Below are 19,427 nucleotides of genomic sequence, written 5' to 3' on the forward strand. Positions count from 1 at the left end.
CCCAGGGTGTAGAAGGAGGGGAGGCAGTGCTGATCTGCTGATTTAGTGATCCCAAACATGATCAAATCTGTCAGCTCATACTAAAGGCAGATGCTGAGTTGCTTCCCTGCCTCCCTCCCCCCCTCTAACAAATTGACGATATCTTTGTCCTGGAGTGACCTGTGTTTTCTTTGATCTTTAAGTTCAGTCTTGAACCATCTGTATTTTCCATTCCCTCAAGGCTGTACTCTCAAAAAATCCACATATTCAGCAGCAATTCTCATATCTTCCAGTGAAATGAACACTGAAATGCAGCAGTTGGACAGGGCTTAATGTGCTTCTGCTGCAGGATGTTTAGTTTAGGCCCTGTCTTGTTAAAGAGATGTAAAGCAAAGGAATTAATAGAGCATATGTAAGATAAATGTAGATTAGGCAGTGGCTTTTTTAAAGCAGCAATAGGAAACTGTCTGGGGGACTTCTCAGGTGAACAGTTTTTCTAAAAATTAGGATTGTACTGGTCTTGCACTGCAGTTAATCCAAGGTCTTGAGATGTGATCAGGTTTAGCTGTTGTGTTTGGAGACTATGGTCTTCTAAGCAGTGCTGAGATGGACATAGTAATGCTAAATCTAAACAGCAAGGGAGTGTTGAAAAGCAAAATGAACTAGTAAGTTTATCCAATACTGAGATACTTTCTTACTGGAGATGTCTAACAACCATGAACAAGGTGAACAACCTTCATTGCTGCTTCATGTTGCCTGAAACTGGAGATAAAACACATCCTTAGATGTAGTTCATCATGTTACAGTGCTGACAAAAGCACATTTAAAGGAACTTTTCTTGCTCGATTTTGTGGCTTGATGTAAGTGTAGCCTGTCCAAATGTGTAATCGTCGTACTTGTGTTACAGATATCAAATTTTTACTTCTTTCCATGCATTATTTTCATAGCCGTTCAACTTCTCCTGTAAGTAACAGTTGTTATTACTATCTGAACTGACTGGAAGAAAGGAATTATGCCTATTCAGCAAAGCCAAGTTTGCAGTTATTCCCTAGATGCAGAACAGACCAGGACCAATAAGTTTTTTAATACCCTAAGATGAAAATAAGGTGGTGTATGGAACCAAGGTTGTCTGTTTAAATCCCTCTCTGCTCAGATGACTGTAAAGTCAGGACTGCATACAATAACTTCTTTAAACAGCTTTAATTTGCTGGAAGGAAAGCCGGGGGCAGGTTACTCTGAGGGGAATCTGCTGACCCCTGCTCAGCTTGGGGTACAGCAGTAATCTTAATATATTGTGTGGGGGAAAAAAAGGTGAGATTGTACCAAATTCATCTTTCAGTTTGTCAGTGCAACTTTTATAGGCAGGACAGGGAGGGGTCTGGGAAGGATTCATTTGGTGTCAGCAGCCAGGAAGGGCAGAGGCAACACTGGGCTAGATAAGCACAGTCAGTACAGAACATTTTGATGCCACTTATGATCTCAAAAATGGGTGAGAAAAAGGGAACAAGGGTGGCTTAGGTTTTGCAGAGCACTGTAAAAATTTAGCGTTTTGGGAAAGGATTTGCAAAGTTAAGGAAACTTAACCTCAGTGTCTAGAAGTTAAGTAATGATTTGTACTTTACCATCAACAGAGATGTGGAGAGAAACAGGCTTTTGCTCTTGCAGTTGGGCTCTGCAGTTCCCTTAATAACACAATTGGATTTTTGTGTTTTGACAGCAGAAGCTTAATTTTTACTTGGAGATCAGAGGGGGGGAAATTCAGGGGGGTAACAAGTGCCAGCTTCTCTCAGTGCTGCTCTTGCCAACACGTCAGGTTGGGAAGGACTGCAACAATTCCTCACACAGCAGCTGCTGGAGCCACATGGGAGTCTGGAGTGTGGGGAGGGTTGTAGTGAGGATAAGATGGCAATGGCAGTGATGTAATTCCCAGAGTCTGGAAACTAATCCTGGGAAGGCACTGGAAAGCCACGAGTGGATTTGAGCCAAGTGATGTTGATCAAAGGTGTCACTGCCCTGCTGGTCTGGCAGCTTGTGGTGCTGGGAAGGGAGGGCACAAAGCATCAGCTCCATGACAGAGATTCCAGAGCCAGTGACAACAGAGCTTTTCCAGCATTGTGAAGCACTTCAGGCTCATTGGAAAGTGTTGTTGTGTTAATCAAAGAACTAAGTAGTCTGCTGGCAGCCCATGGGACTGTATCTTTTGTGAAAATTTTGGTTTCTGGTAGATGGGGAGGTTTCTTCCAGGTTCACCTTCCAGGAACACGGTGATCATACTGTAGGCTGGATGCAGAAAAACTAAATATTGAGTTGACCTGCAGAGACTGGTTGTTTCTCTTCACTCTGATGGAGTTGTCTGTCCAAACAGACCATTCGTAGGTGCCAATAAGGTAATTGATACTCCACATCACAAACTCTTTCTTAAAAAATACGAGTTTTAAGTGCAGCGGCTGCAGATTAAGAGGATGAACATTATGCTGAAGGAGAAGCCTCCAATGTGACACATGACCAGCAGTCCCTTAAGAGACTGTTCTGGCCCTCTATGGGGCAGAGAATGTTTCTGAGTTGCCTCTCTAAGCACGGTTGTGTTTTATGGGAGAGAGGTAACAGTGAATACAAAAATAATCACATCATTCACAGAGAACACCAGGCCCCAGTGTGCCCACATATCCCAGGCTCTTAAGCCATTTTATTCCTGTAATGAAAGTTTTTGCTGGGTTTTTCAAAGCTTTGTGTCCTGCTTTGCTGAGCTGAATGTTGGACCTTTTGCTTGCCCAGCACAGAAAGACATCATAGTTCTTCATCCCTGCATGCACTTAATGGAATCATGGAATGGTTTGGATTGGAAGGGACCTTAAAGCTCATCAAGTCCTACCCCGTGCCACGGGCAGGGACACCTTCCACTATCCCGGGTTGCTCCAAGCCCCATCCAACCTGGCCTTGGACACTTCCAGGGATGGGGCAGCCACAGCTTCTCTGGGCACCCTGTGCCAGGGTCTCCCCACCTTCCCTCAGAGGTAAGAATTCCTTCCCAATATCCCATCTAACCCTGGCAGTTTAAACCTGTTCCCCCTTGTCCTGTTGCTCCAGGCCCTTGTAAATGTCTCTCTCCATCTTTCTTATAGCTCCTTCAGGTACGACAGTTTGGTCACCCCAAAGCTTCTCCAGGCTGAACACCCCCATTTCTCTCAGCCTTTCCTCACAGGAGAGGTGCTCTCAGAGGGTGCTCTGCATGGGGCTCACTTCACTTCTCAGCTTTAAAATACATCTTATGCTGGTCATTCCAGCAGGGAATGGAAGAGGAAGACGTTGCCTTTCTGTGGATAAATAAGTACTTCTGAGATTATCTGCTCTTCCCACTCTACTTTCTACATGTGGTCCAAACCTCCTCTGGATTATCTCCCGTTTTAAGCACAGAAAAGCACAGATAAACACAGAAAAGTGCTGATATCTCACAGAATTTGTCTTGGGCCTCTCCCAACACTTCAGATCACTTCAGATTTCCCTTGAGTCAGTCCTGTTTGGCCCCCACACTATTCCTCTTCAGATTTCTCCTTTAATCAGGTGTGGAAAGTCTCCACCTCTGTTCAGTGAGTCATTGCATTGTATTTGCCATTTCCCAAGGGGTTGGCACCTGCTGCCGTGGGTGTTTTGAGGGAAACAGCTTGTTACGGATTTGCTAACTATTTGTGTAAAACTATCCATTTGGATTTGCTTATGGGGGACCCTAAAATTGAGTTTTGTCCCCAAGAGCTTAGTGGCCAGTGCACTGAGGGACTGTAGTGTGAAAACAAGTTTGGAGAAGTCTTGTAATATTGCATGGAATTCTTTAAAATCATGAAAACTCGAGAGGAATGATTTTGCTGAACCTTCAGTGCCTCTTAACCAGTGCTGAGTTATTCTTAAGTGTCTGCTTTAATGCAAACTACCTTCGAGTATCTCTGGAGTTTCCCACCTTTTCTTCCTGGAGTCATATCCACATCTCTTGGGGTTAAAGAGGGATTATCCCAGGTTTTAATTCCCTCTCTGTTCTCTGTGTTAAACAACAAGCATATTTCTGGGTTATCTGTTTTACCAAAATCCATGTCACTTTCCCAAAAAGCAACTGTTCCGTTTGGATCTCCTGCTGCCAGGTTTGACTCAGACACAGCCTGCAACTAATGCCCTGGTATGTTTTTATTCAGTAGGTTATTATTCCCAGATGGAAGTCTAATATCTTACACCACTCAGTTAGAGCCTTGGCTTTCCACTTCCAGTATTGTGAACATAATTTCTTCCAACACATGGTAGTAATTTATTGCCCTTTTCTTGACGTGTGTGCGCTTGATTGAAATCAAAGCGTAATGAGGACCAGGGCATCTGGTTAAATCTCTTCTATTTTAGATTCTGTCTTCCCTTGCTTTGGGTTGAAGATAATCAGGGCTTTAATTAAGTAATCTAATGGCTCTTTGTTGTCTGGAAGAAATAATTTCTGTAGTGATTAAATAGACCTCCCTGGGGAAGGATGCTGCTGCTCTGTCTACAAACAGGATGAGTTTTGGCAACTTTGGACTGGTTTAGTGAGCTGACATGTATTTAGAAAGCTATTCCTCCTTTTTTTTCTTGGCTTAAATGGGATTTATTGGTGCTTTTGATTTTTAACAACTATAAAAAAAAGATAAAACACTCATCTTAATCGTTCTGCTCCTGAAAATGTTTGTATTCATTAAGTTTTTAGTTCCCTCAACAGAGTAAGCAATGAAACCTTTTGAACTTCTGCTTCTGTCTGTGTTTTGATGTTGATCCATTTTCAGTTTGTTGTATTAGAGCTCTGGACTAGGAATTTGGTAGGAGCAAAAGGAGATCTGGGAGAGGATTGACCTCTGAAGTGTTTTTGTTGTGTGTAATCCTTTTATTATTGAATTTTGATTGGAATCTGGGCCAGAACAGTTAATCACACTGATTTTGGATGGTGCACCCCTGCCAGCCAAGCATCTGCAGTGTTATTTGCAGAGTGAATAGAACCTAAACTGAGCACCCATCACTGTCCTCTGTTCAGCTGGAGAGGGAGAGGCTGCAGGAACTCCCTGTATGGTGCCTCAGGAATATGTGGATTGAGGAGCCTTTTGCTAGAGAGCTTGTACTGCCATGAAGTCCCAGTGACAGATGAGTTGCCTTTTCATTTTTAGAGTGCTCAGGGCTGACTTTAATTTTTATTTTTAACTATTGTGTTTAATCTCATGAAACAGTCTTGCTTTGCTGAGCTTCAGGGATGTCTCATTTCGACTCTGACTCACTGCCACTGAACCCTGTGCCACCATCTATATGAAGTATGTTCAGATGCCCTGTAAACTGCTGGATGGCTTTCCCTTTTTAGCTGTTTTCACCTTTTTTCTTACTTTATTTTGGATTGTGTGCTTGAACCACCTCTGACACTTGCCTTTATCCACTTGTCTAATTTCCATAAAAGGTGGAAATCTCAATTAGTGATGGCCTTGGGCTTTAACTGTTTCAGAGTGCTGCTCCAGTGTCATCTAATTTCTCCTTCCCTGCCTTTGTACATCCCCTTTCCTGGTCTGACAGACCATGAGATCCTCTGAGTGGAGTTCATGCCAATTCAGAAAATACTCTGCACTTCTCTCAAGGGTCATAGCAATTGCTGTATTTATCTGTTTGACCAAATTTAATTTTTTTTGTGCATGGAACAGCACTGATTCCACCACGTAAAGCAGAGCACTAGGTGTAAGAGGTGTGGGTTGGTTTCAGCACAGCCTGCACTGGCACAGGGTGCCCAGAGAAACTGTGGCAGCCCCATCCCTGGAAGTGTCCAAGGCCAGGCTGGACGGGGCTTGGAGCTCACCAAGTGTTGAGGCAGTTGTGAGCTCTTTATATAGGCCTTGTGCCTGTGTTTAGATGTAAACCCAGTTTGCCTGAACTAGAAACCCATGGAAAGCTTTGAAGTGCCTTTATTGCCATTAACTCCCTGTTCCTCATTACTGGTCCAACCCTTTGTGCTGCTTTCTCCTGGCCGTGGGAGTTCCTGGGGCTTTCACAGCAAGGGCCCTGCAGATTGAATCCAGATGCATTTGTTGTGCATCCCAGCACTAAGGAAACCTGCCTTTCCATCTCCCTGCTGGCTGGGGCTTTGCACAATAGGGTGTGACATCAGGATTATGTCATGTGGGAGATTCTTGCCTCAGGGTCAGGCTGATAAGGACAAGATGAAGTCTCCTCAAACAGATCTAAACCACCAAGACCTTCACTGCTTTCATGTCTGTGTGCTTTTAAAATTACAGCCAGGATGTTTTCCCAAGGAAATTATTTAGATGTGAGAGTAAACAGACCAGTGTTGGGATCCCCTCCTCAACACCCATGGGCAGCTCAGCACTCAAACCAGAATTAATAGTGAAGTTGTTGATGTATATTACATAGCTTAGAGCCAAGTTAAAAGAGAGGAAAACGCTGAGTGTACTATCATGCTGGAAAACTGAATTAGTTGCTTTTCATCTGATTCTGTCATGCTGGAAAACTGAAGTAGTTGCTTTTCATCTGATTTTTTTCCTTTGGGTGCTTCATTTTGGAGCAGCTCTGTACACACTGCATTCTTATCTTCTGAATCGGAGGTACTGGGTGGAGAAGGAGTTTGTCCCTTGGGTTCCCACGGTTCTGTGTGATTACATAAAATCTGAACACTGGAGAGGGAAAACTTGGATTAGGAGGTCAGCACTGATGATGCAGCACTATCCTCAAATACCACTCTCTGAAGGCTTTAAATCCCTAGCAAGAAATTACTTACTTCAAAAACGAGGCTAAATTTTAGAATGTCAGTTTATTGTGATCTGGAATTTTTGAACTGGTTGTCTCTAGTAATGCATTATATTGTATGTACAGGAATTCACCTCAGGCTCTCACAAATGTGTGGTGTTTTGATGATGAAAATTGAAGACAGAGTAACTTAAGTAACAGCCTTGTTGTTGGCATATCTGATATAAGCCTGTTAGAAGAAATGATGGGACATGAAATCTGCAGCCTGCACAGACTTTACCAAACTTAAACCTGGACATAGAAGATTCCTCCTGTCTTCTCCCCTCCTGTACGTTTGAATTCCAGCTGGCAGAGTCTGGAATGTGGCAGACTGTGGGTGGGTGAAGCTCTGGGCTGTCTGTGCCAGCCCAAGGACATGCAGAGGGAAGGATTTGGAAGCAGTTTGGAGCTTCCTAGTGATTAATGAACCAGTTACTTCCTTGGATACGTTATGGAGTGACCCATTGTCTCTCTTATTAGGTGGCTAATGGAGCTCTTTCCAGGTCCTTAGTTTCCATCTGCCAAGAGCAATTGGATGGGAAGGAAAATGTGAGCAGTACATGGTTTTCATTAAATAACGAAAGGTGCTAGAAAACACAAAATGGGAGGTTCTGGTAGATTTTTAGCCTTCAGGATCCCATTGTTTGGATACTGTTTTCCTTCCTTGCAGAGTTCCTGCACTTCACAACTCTGCTGCACGGTTTGAGTCATCCCACCGTGGTCCAGATGTTGCTTTTAAGTACAACTGGCATTGAAGTTACACATACCTAACTGGATTGGTATGTTTGCTCCAGGGATTTTTGCACCTGTGTATGCTGGAAAGAATTCCTGTAAAATACCTGTGCAGAGCCCCCAAGCATAATTTGGGCTGTGTTCATCAATTGGGGTGCAAAACCCCTGGTCTGTGTACACAGACATTTTACCTTCTGCATTTTAGGTCTGTGGGTGTTATCCAATTGTGCTCCTGGGACCAGAGAAGGAGGAGAGAGGAACTGTAAATCATCTGGACTCACAGCAGTGGGAGAAGTGTTACATCCTGGTTTGTTCCTAGTACCAACCTCTTATTAGAGAACAGGCTTGTGAAAAGGCTCCTCAAGAGCTGGATGGAGGATACAGGCAACAAAATTATTTAGGGACAACTCTTGATGTCCTGAAGAATTTGTTTCCCCCTCACTTGAGGCATGAGATGCAGGGGATTTGTTGAACAGTTTGTGTTTTGGGTTTGGTGGAAGGTGAGTTGCTAAAATTTGCCGCTTCCTTCATATTTCTGTTGTGATTCCTATGCTGGTTTAAAATGACAAGGTGCAGATACAGGGGAAGGACTCTGTGAGAGTTGTGCCAAGTCACTTGCCATTCCAATCACCTGTTTTCCATAATAGTTGGAATGTTTACTGCCTCACCTCATGGTTTAGGGAATGTTTTGGGTTGCTGTTAGACACCAGCTTCTCATGAATATGACTTTAGTTATTGTCACTCTTGTAAAAAAAGTGTAGCTGAATGCTCAATATTTTCCTTTGGCGTAGGATTTTTAAATGCCAGTTTTCTTGGAAGTCTGTTGATCTGAGTAGCTGGAGACATTTCCCTTTCTATGCTGAACTTCTGTAGCTGGAAGAAATAACTATGTGACCTTTAGGGAATAAAGAAAATATATTTTTCTGCTTTAAACAAGCCAGTTTGAAACCCTATGGAATCCTTTGGAAGGTTTGCCGAGCCAGGCTGAGGTTCCAGGTGTTGGTACTTTGGCATCAGGGGTTTGCGAGAGCCAGAAGCCACAGACTTTTTGTCTCTGGCACTCAGCTACTTACTGGAAAAAACACAAATGTTTTTCTAGATGAGTGATTTGGTTCTGAAGTGTAATTGAAAGTCAGAGCTTGGTTTTATTGCTGGGTGGTGGAAACTCATTTTCTCCATCCAGGGTCCGGGATCCGTTTGCGAGGCTTGGGAGGAGCAGAGTGGGATCGGCAAAGTCACAGGGCTTCTTCTGATCTGTCCTTCAGCAGTAAAACAAAGTGATTAATCTGTCCTTCTTTCTTGAGGTCTGTGCTGGAGGCTGGGGGATTTCCTCCCCTATCACATCCCTGTTGAAGTGACAGCTTTGTTCTGGCCACAGCCTCTATTTCATGGATAAAACTCGGGTTCCTCAGACAAGTTTCCATCCTGTGTCTCCACCCACTTCAACTTCAAACACTTCATAAAGCTTTGGATCACTCTTAGCTTAAAGATTTTCTTTTATTCTTGCGTTTGTTAAGTAGGTCAGTCTTAAGTGTGACATTTTTTGTATAAAACAGCTTTTTCCAGGAGTTCTGTGGTTGATGAGTAACCGATATAAAACTTCAGTGTTTGATCATGACATTAAAACTGTAATTGATTCTGAGAGAACGGCTGTTCTGAATTCTGCAAAGAGATTGAATTATTATGTTGGGCCTTAGAGCTTTTAGTCACCTTCCTGGGCAACTTTATAAAAAAGGTATTTTCCCAGAGATGGAAGAACACTGGCTGCCCTCAGAGAGGACAGGGATGCCATTTGGTCTAGATGATCTTTTAAGGTCCTTCCAACCCAACCCAACTGTGATATATCAGTGTTTTGCTTATAATTAAGGGATATGGCAACCATGAAACAATGTTTTTCATTGTTTTATAACAAACTTTTATCTTTAGGCAAACCCAGATTGATGCTGATTGAAATATCCTTGGTTGATTGGTGTTCTTGGGCAGAAGGGGAGTGATTGCTTTGCCTTGAATTGCTGTCCTTTGAGAGTTGTTTATCCCTTGGGGATGTTTCTGAGGTACCTCCATATGAATTCCTGCTACTTCAGGCCTCTTATACATCCCCAAAGCATTTTCTGATTCCTTGGATGCTTTGGGAGGGGCCGGTTGTAATGAGGTGGGAGGTCCGTCTCTGCTCCCAGCCAGCAAGGAGGTGGCCTCAAGTTGTGCCGGGGGAGGTACAGATTGGATATTAGGAAAAAAAATGTCATGGAAAGGGTTGTAAAGCATTGGAGTGGGCTGCCCAGGGAAGTGCCTGGAAGTGTTCAAAAAACATGTGGATGTGACACTGGGGGACATGGGTTAGTGGTAGACATGGTGGTGAGGCTGGGTTGATGGTTGGACTTTTGATGATCTTAAAGGTCTTTTCCAGCCTTAACAATTCAGTGCTTTGAGCTTCCAAAAAAGACAGGTTGCCTTCCCCAGCTGCTGTTGTGCAGGAGGATAATGCTCCATGAGCAGGGACATCCAGAACAGGCCATCAAGGAAAGAGATGTTCAGTCCAGTACCTTTGTAGTGCTTTCCAAGTGTTTGGCTGCAACTCCTCCATGTGGCCTGTGCTCTGCTTTGCCCATCTGCTTCTATAACAGAGAAGATCCCAGTTTATGCCTTCCTTTTCCAAGCTGGTACCTCTCCTGCTTGGATAAGTGCTGCGTATTAGTCCGTGGTGAAGGGGTTTCTTGGAGTTAGTCCAGCCTTCCTGCAGCGAATCCAAGTTCATGAATGTGGATTTAAATTCCTCCTAATCTGTCTGTCATCCTGTTTTCTATTATGGAACAGCCAATTAACCTGTGGCAAGTCTTTTTTTTTTTTTTTTTTTTTTAAGAAAACAGGTTTCAGGGAATGTCCCCCTCTCCAATCATGACTGTCCTGGGTTTGGAAATCCCACTTTAGTGCTGTGTGAGGAAAGGTGAAATCTAATGGAGTGGTCAAGGATATATATTTTCTCCCTGTGAAGGAGGAGTGAGTTTTGGGAGTGATTCTGTAGCGCTGAAGCACAGAGGAGGCTTTGGATAACGTATATCCCGGCGTGCCTTGGATCCATACGGGTTCAATCACAGGCATTGTTGTTCCAGTCTCCAGATACTGGATCTGGCTATGGCAAAGCAGCTTTATTGAAATAGCATGTTGGTATTTAAAACAATATTAATACTATATTTGATTCATTAAATATACAAAGGCGAGTTAAAGCGTTACCATGTGTGAGCTGTTAGTTCTGGCGGGAGGTTCTTCACATGGTTTTATGTGGTTTCAGACAACATTTTAGCACATTCTTAAAATACCCACAAAAGCCTTTATGTAAAATCTCATAAAGGTGAACCACATAAAAAATGATTTTTTTCCTGTTTCATGTCATTAGGATCAAAGTACAGTAGGTAAGAATAAATTTCCCAAAACCTTGTTTTGGTCTCTCTCTTAATTAATGTTTCATGCTCATAGGAAGGTCGTAAAGTGGGTAATGGGGGAACTGTCTGTACACACTGTAATGTCCTAAGGGGTGCCAGTTCATTTTGAGTGAATTCACTTTATATATGAAAAAGAATATACATATATGTATATATTTTCAAGCAGTCTTGGTCTAAAAGTGGACAGTAACTGCTGTTCTCTGGCCTTTGGTTCCCGCTGCCAAAAGAAGGGTCACTGAGACTGGAACTGAGGTTTGCTGCAAGGCTGGAATTCCCATTAACTGCATTAACCAAAATCCACTTGTGAATTCCCCGGGGATATAAAAGGGGTGTTTGTTGGTGTGGTAGGTTTAAGTTGCCTTTGGAAGTCTGGCCCTGGCATGGCTGTGGAGCAAAGGGCTTTCCTTTCCCAGTAGTGTGTTATCAGTGGCTTCACAAATGTCATAGGATGGTGGGTGCATGTTGGGCACTGAACTGCCCAGCAGAGTCACCCATTAAAAATAAAAGGCTGTGGTGAGTTGATATGAAGTTATTTCTCCTTCCTGAGGTCAACATTGGTTTTGGTATAAACTTGGATGCCTGGAATTAAAGGGAATTGAGGCTCTTTGGTGACTATGCCTTCTTGAAACAACATAGTGGAGTGGTCTGTGGGTGCAGAGAATGTGCTTAAAGTTACCTGTGTTATTTGCATTTACTTCCCAATATCTTTTCTCCTGACTTGTGGGAAGGATGGATTAGTGTCCTTGGATCCACAGTACTTCAAAGTAATATGAGAAGTCCAAAATGCACAGTAAATTGAATTTTAAATGTCATTCATAACTGGTAGGCTCTTATTTAGAAAGGAAGGGAGCACAAAGGTGGGAAGATTGATTCACTGAGTTTTCCATGTTGGCCATGAAGGATACTTTCCTTTCTTGCAGAAGAGGAGGAACGTGGTCACTTGCAGGTCAGTGTGACAACCAGAGGCAGCAGCATAGACCAGTTTAATGTGCCTGACTCTCTCTCAGCTGCTGGGAACTGTCAATCCTGGCAGCTCCTCATGCCTTTGGATGCTGAGCCGTTGCTCTCCTCCAGACAGTGAAAAAGTCTGACTACCAAAATTGTGTCATTGATGATCAGCTGAAGTCGCCTCTCCTCCTTTCACGTGGTCGTCCTGTGAGTTCTGAGAGTTGTGGGGCATGGAGGAGCATTCCCTTTTCCTTGATCCTCCTTAGGGCTGTTTGGTAACTTGAGAATGGAAACAGTAAAATGCTGTGGGTTACAATTCCAGTTTTCTAGAAGCCAAAATTGCCCCTTTTGCTTCTTTCTTCCAACAGTGTTGGGTTGATTACCATTGTTTTAAGGTGCATTTTCCACCTGGCACAGGAGGAGCCCAGCACTGGTATCATCCAGAGGGAGTGGGGCTCTGCAGGTGGCATTGCTTTGTTAGTTTTCTGGGTGTACTTTTAGTCCCAGAAACCTGAGATTTAGGTAGTCTGGCTTATTGTACCCTGTAGGTGAAGCTGTAATAATAAAACCTCAACACATCCCTTCATTTCTGAGATCCTTGGTTTCAGTTCAGCTCGCTTTACAGTCAATCAATAAATCAGCTTCACACAAACTTTTGAGGCAGCAACATAAAGCTATTCACTTGCTCCCTTTTGTCTTAATTAGTGAACTTTGTTGTAAAGAACTTCCAAACTTTGCCAATAGCAAGAGAAAAGGGGGGGAAAAAAGACCAAACTGTAAAATAAAGCCTTACTCAGCCCACTTCGTAGCTCGTGCTTTTACCAGCTGTTGTAGTTAATTGGAATCAGAGGAATTGTTTGCTTGGGTCCTGTAGCAATCTGTAACCAGCTCTGCTTCTCACCAGGCTTTTATTCTCCTTTAGAGAAATGTACAGGGCTTTTTGTAATTAAAGTCTCTGCATTATAAAATGATTGGAACTGCTGTGTTTCTGGGTGTGTAACTGGTGAGACTGTGCAGTCTTACAAGAAAAAATAATCTTTGTTAGGATATAGAAATTCTATTTATTTAAGATTATTATTGCTACCTGACTCTGGCTTGGGCCCTGCTTGCTTTTAACATTCCTCTTGGATTTCATCCTGCAGGTATTTTGAAGGTGGAGTCTCCTCTGTCTACCTCTGGGATCTGGATCATGGTTTTGCCGGGGTGATCCTCATTAAGAAAGCTGGAGATGGATCAAAGAAGATTAAGGGATGCTGGGATTCTATCCACGTGGTGGAGGTTCAGGTACAGCCTCTGGGGCAGCTGATACACCCAAGTGAAAACAAAACCCAGTTAATTCCAGACAATTAAGGAGCACAGGTGTTCATTGAACAATGCAATATTGTGTCAGGGCTGTAAACTCCTTTCCCCTGTTAATTTTTGAAAATGCCTTGAAGCAATTTGGATGGAGATAAGTCAGGGCTGTAATCAAAAAGAATCCCAGAAGAATTGAAAGTATGTTACTTTCTGTGCATGTGATCCTGAGATTTATTTTTTTTTTAACATAAAGGTCTACAGATAAATATCACTAATTAGGTAATAAAAACAAGGTAATAGGAGGGTAAATTGCTCTAACTAGATGTGCTTTGGAAAATTAGAGAAAATTAGAGGAATGTGCACGCTTAGAATTGTTCTTAAGAAACAGACTGTGCTCTGTGAGTGGGGTTAGACTTACCTGTCCTGTTGCTTGTGGGGTCTGCCAGGCCAGCACCCATTTAGCTTAACCTTTTGTCTCTATCCCTTTTTGTTCTCCCACTTCCAGGAGAAATCCAGTGGCCGTACTGCTCATTACAAGCTGACCTCCACAGTGATGCTGTGGCTGCAGACTAATAAAACTGGTTCTGGTACCATGAACCTGGGAGGGAGCCTTACCAGACAGGTATGTCTGTGTCCTGTGCACACCTAGGAATGCCTTTCCCCAGTTCCACACCCAGTAGCCCCAGTCAGGCCCAAAAAGTTGAGTTTGTGAGGTGTTGTATAAACATCTCTTCTACTGTTCTGCAGCCCAGTGAAATGGTAAATGCAGTGTGTAATTACCAGAAAGCCCCTTGAACTGTGCTTGGCAGCAGTGGAGCTTGCAATTAAAAATGTAAAACATTCAGCAGGAGTTTAGACTTGCTTTTAAGTCTTAGTTTGTCTTCCGGTATCCCTAAATTTTTATACTCTCATCTGTGTTGCAGATATTTTTATCTGTAAGATTTGCCCACTTTCTTACTGGAAGATTCCAATAGGACTGTAAAAATACAAGATGACCTCTTTTGTTATGTCTCTCTTTTAAAAGCCAGCTAAACCACCGTGAGCAAACCTGTATTTTGCACTGACTGTAGGATTCTCCTGTCCTTAAACACATCAGTTATCTTTTAATGTCATTCTTTAGTATTTTCCTCCTGCAGTATCAGGACTAATTTAAAAAAATCTCCTAAAAAAACCAAACAAAAACCTCTTCTACACATTTGACATTGTCTTTTAGTATCTGTCTTTAGTATTTTCCTACTGCAGTACCAGGACAGTGATCTTTAAAAATCTCCTAAAAAAAAAAGATAAATCTCTTCTAAACATTTAGAGGTTTGTGCCAGTGTTAATTACTCTTGAGAGCTGTTTTTCACCAGGAAGGTGCCAGACTGATGGGAATTTAGGCAGTGCTGCTGCCTGAGTCTCTGGATCTGCTGGGTTGGACTTCCGTGGATGAAGGTGCTTCTGCCCCAGCCCACCTGCCAAAGGCTTTGTGCTGCTGAGGAATTGGTAGGCTGCTTAAGATCTGGGTTCTGGAAGTCAGTGGCTCGAGCAGAGTAATAAACTTTGGAGGACAGGAGGCACATTGTAAGGTCATGAGTGACTGGAGAGATTGGCAGCAGCTAAAACTTCTTTATGAGCCTTCCCAGGGCAGAGCAAGGCTTTTCCATACAAAGGACAATGCAGACTCTGTTAAAAACCTCCTGGGTTTGTGCAGGTTTGAGCCAAGCAAAAAGGGTCTGTGATTGCAGAGAAGGACTGAAATTGGGTTACTCCTGCAGAGCTTGCCCTAGACCTGGGTGATTTTTATTTCCGCGTTGTTGACTCACGGAAGAAGCTGATGGAAAAGCAGGGGAAGGAAAAAGGCATCTGGAGACAGTTTTGAGCCATTTTTTTTGACTCTTTTAAAATGTTTGCAGTAATTACACCCGAGTTATGGTGACCCGGACAAATATTTAATCCCAGGCCTGGCTAATACTGTAAATCAGAGCTGTGAAGTGCAGGCCAAGGGCTTGACTCTGGCCATGGCCTCCTGGAGCACGAGATGAGCCAAGGAAAACAAGAGTCTGTGCAGAATGGGTGTCCTCAGTACACCTTGGCCTGAACTGCTGAGCCTTGTTTAGTTTGACTTCCACTCTCAAAGCTGGAGTGGTGAGATTCATGCTTCTGTCATCATTTTAACAGCAGAACATTGAATTCAGATGTGATGCATTAAAGCCAGGGCCCGTTTCCAATGTAAGTAACCATGAACCAGCCACTGGGGTGGTGATGCTTTGCTCCTGCACAAACAATGGAAACTGGAGGGCAGATTTAAGCTTGGGGATGGGGATTTGCTGGTTGTGGATGCCACAGAAGGCTTGATGGGACAGAATCCACGACAGACAACTGCAATCTTCACGCTGCCTTGAGGTGTGCAGTGTGAGCAGGAGCCGTTTGTCCCGAGCCCTGTATTCAGCTGGACTAAACTCCTGAGTGTAAGGCTTGTACTTTGCCGTAAATCCAGTTTGCCACATCACCTAAGGACAGCAAGTCTTATTTTTACTTTTTAATCAGCTTTTTATACAGTCTGCAGTAAACGTAGCCACCAAAATTAGATTTTAGTTACCTCTTGAATGGTATGGTACAGTTTCACCTTGGCAATATCAGTAGTCAGTAATATTTTGAAGTTATTTTGTCTGTGGTAAATTGTACATGGTTTTGGTCAACTCAACAGTTAAGCTACTTGACCACCTTCGATGCTAAAATGTGAATAGCAGATGTCCTTGTGTTTCAGAGGAAGCTTTTGAAGTGTTCACAAGCTTGGTCATATCCTGGCTTACAAACTGATGGCAGAGGGAACCTCTCAGTGCTTGGAAAGGAAGATCTGGGGAGAGCCATTACTTTGAAACCAGTTTGGCCTCTTAGCTGCAAATGGGGTACTTCTTGAGTGCTGATGGAATGATTAACTTGGTGGCCAGGAACAGGCCAAAGGAACAGCTCTTGGAATGTGTCATGGTAGAGCTGAGCTTGGAGCTGGGCTAAGAGTCCAGAAATAGATGTTCTGTGCTGCCACTTCCTACCAGTGAGATATTGTTGCCCTGCATCCCTCACAGATGGGCTTTTTGTTGCCTTTGCCAGGACTTTCTGGAAAAACTCATCTTTGCCTTTCCTGAATGTTCCCAGACTTGTTACTGCAAGGCTCCCACTTGGGGTGTCCCTAAATGTTGCTGTGAATTTCTGAGAATGGTTTTTTTCTCTTACCAAGATACTGTGTGTGATGCCCAGAGAAGCTGTGGCTGCCCAATCCCTGAAAATGTCCAAGGCCAGGTTGGATGGGGTTTGGAGCAACCTGGGCTGGTGGAAGGTGTCCTTGCCCGTGGCAGGGGGTGGAACCACATGAGCTTTAAGGTCCCTTCCAACCCAAAGCTGTCTGGGTTGAAAACTCCCCTTGTGTAACTTTAATTGACTTTACCCAAAGAATTTCAGGCTTTTTCTTTATCAGTTCAATTATGGAGTTTCTTTGAAAGAGCTCGAATTACAGACTAATTAATATAAAATGTCATATAATGTGTTACAGAGTAATTGAAGTAAAACACGATGTGATATATGTTCTGATAGAGTTTGGGATTTTGGTTTTGTTAAAAATATAGAATTTCAGATTCTGTCCTGATCCAGTGGAGAAATGTGTCTGTATATGCAAGTGTACAACACAAAACCATGTTTGTTGTGATATATATTCCTTTACATAATTTATCCATATGCATAATTGATTTATATATGCACGTGTATTAACTTTTATCCTGAGAGGATGAGATCAATTCTTAGTCAGCTCCATGCATGTAGGATCCATAGATGGTAATTTTGTCCTGAAAACATAGAGAGAATTAAAGCTGAAGTGACATCTTCACATTGGGCACTTGATTAGATCGTGGCTGAAGAAGTCCTTCTGTGTGGCACAATACTTGGTCCTTTTGCCCAGTGAAGGTTTGTTCTAATTTTTAGGAATGTATGTTGTTCTACATAAATACACAGAGAGTGCAGCCATCCTTGTTTTGACTCCAAAGTGCATTGTAGAAGAACTTTTTGGGGGAACTGGAAGGACAAAGCTGATTTGAATCTTCTTTTTCCCCTTGCTCATGTCCTGCAATGTCAGGTAGAGAACTTCTCATTGAACAGTTGCCTAAACAAGGGGGCTCTTCCAAGCTCTGTTTTGGATGCAGCTCAGGAGAGCTCAGAGTTGAAGCACCACAGGCCAGGATGGAGGAAGTAACTCCCAGCTCACATCCCACACTGGCAGGATTCACTCAGAACAAGGACTGAGGTGGAATTTGGGTAGGGAAAGATGGATTGGGGTGTTACACTCCCTCTGCATGCCAAGGGGCCACAGATAAAAGTGAGGGAAGGACAGGACACACTGCCTCAATTTATAGCACAGGGAGCAAGGCTTGCAGGGAAATGAACTGTGTCAGCAGCTTTTCCATTCCCTTGCACGTTCTCCAGGGGCTGCAGGTAACTCCCACCCTCTCCTGATTCAAGCCAGATGCCTGGCAGGGGATTTTCCCTAACAGACCTGGGGGTCCTGTCCTCTTTGTGTACTTTGGAATTACTTGTGTCATTTGCCAGGGCACCGAATGGCTTTGGCTGAACTCTGAGGTTCCATTTTTCTTTAAGGTAGGAGCAGCTGTGTGATCCTGTTTCATTTTATGCAAAGGAGATGCAGGCTGCCCATTTTCTGGCAAACAGTCAAAACTGCACTTTGCTGGATGGATTTCTGGACCCTCCCCCTTGAAAGCAAGACCAGCAGGTGCCTTTCTGAGATGTCCTTGTGCACAAAGAACCTGTGTGTGTGTTTCCTGAGCCAGGATGAACACTGAGGAAGTGCAAGTTTGCTGAGGAAGAAGTTGGCTCCAAACCTATAGTTTATTTACATTTAGAGATGTGGGAAGGGGAGGATATAAAGTCACAGGGATGTGAGGCCTGAGATTTTGGATTAAAGCAACTCAGATGTGTGTTGATTTTTGAACTTTAAACACACTCCAGTGGCGGAAGAACGTTCTACAGAGCTGGATGAGGCCTGGGCTGTGCAAACAGAGCAATCCCTGCGTGCAGAGGGATGTTCCCTGGGATCTGTTGCTGCTCAGTGAAATGCCAGCAGAGCCTTTCTGCCATTTATCATCCCAGGGAAATCCCTGTGCTCAGCAGTTGGTAGAATCATTGATTTCCATCAAGTCCAGCTTTCATGTCAAGGCCCATCCCACCCACTTCCAGATGTTGTAACAGGAAGTGTTTTTCCACCAGTGGGATCTACTCGTGATCCTTGAGCTCCTCCTCAGCAGTTGTCCAGTGCACTGAGCAGGATTTTGGGATGCAGAGGGCAGCAGGGATGTACTGACCGGGGATTGTCTGGGGAGCTATTTCTGCTTCCCTTTTCTGTCGTGAGGGTGGGGAGACCCTGGCACAGGTTGCCCAGGGAAGCTGTGGCTGCCCCATCCCTGGAAGTGTCCAAGGCCAGGTTGGACGGGGCTTGGAGCAACCTGGGCTAGTGGGAGGTGTCCCTGCCCATGCCTGGGGGTGGCACTGGATGGGCTTTAAGGTCCCTTATGGATTTCAGATTGGTTCAGTTATGTAATAGTTCAGAAAAAGAGAGAGTAGAAGAGTTGAGCATGTCTGAACTGGTGGCATGTGGAGGGTATGTAGCATCCCCAGGTTTGCTCCTGTACAGTTTGGTACAGGATATGGGATATCTTTGGTTACACTGGTGAGAATAAATCTAAATGAAAGGATGAGGTCAGTTCTCAGCTTGTTCCTACAGCACTGCATCCCTGCGGAGCTCAGAACCCTCATTTGTCTGCTTACAGTTTGAAATAAATGCTGGAGAGAGAGGCCAAACTTTGCCTTGCTGATATCCAAATAATTCCACATATTTTCCACCTGGAGACTTCAGTCTGCCCATTGCCTGTGGCTTTGGGAGCCTTTGGCTCAAATGGCTGTTTGTGTTTCATTAAAGGGATTTTCACATTGCTCTGTGGCCAGAGCAGCTGTGGATGTTGTTGGTTCTTCGGTGCAAAATGGCGGATGAGGTCCCTTCTATCTTTCTAGTATTTTGGGGCACTTTCATGATGGAACAAAGTGTTTCTCCAGCTTAAATTTCTCTCTTTGTATTACTTCTCCAAGTACTGTTTACAGAAAGCCCAGAAAACTGTTTTATTTGATGCAGGAAATATCCAAAATGACCAACCAACCATCGAGAGCTCAGTATCTCCAGCAGAGTGAGCTTCCCTGTGAGTCACACCGGGA

General features: G+C 43.7%; 1 protein-coding gene across 4 annotated transcripts in view; it reads left to right on the top strand.

Annotated features, from left to right (window-relative positions):
• CAPZB (capping actin protein of muscle Z-line subunit beta) overlaps positions 1 to 19,427 on the top strand; it is a 67,285-nt gene that overhangs the window by 40,855 nt on the left and 7,003 nt on the right. For all 4 annotated transcript variants that reach the window (XM_027693115.1, XM_027693116.1, XM_027693117.1 and 1 more), the window contains exons 5-6: positions 13,022 to 13,163; positions 13,681 to 13,797. In XM_027693115.1, coding sequence (XP_027548916.1) covers positions 13,022 to 13,163; positions 13,681 to 13,797 — 259 coding nt within the window. The remainder of the gene's footprint in view (positions 1 to 13,021; positions 13,164 to 13,680; positions 13,798 to 19,427) is intronic.

Source organism: Neopelma chrysocephalum, unplaced genomic scaffold (assembly GCF_003984885.1).
Source record: "Neopelma chrysocephalum unplaced genomic scaffold, ASM398488v2 Primary Assembly neopelma1_90, whole genome shotgun sequence".
In the NCBI taxonomy this organism is placed as follows: domain Eukaryota; kingdom Metazoa; phylum Chordata; class Aves; order Passeriformes; family Pipridae; genus Neopelma; species Neopelma chrysocephalum.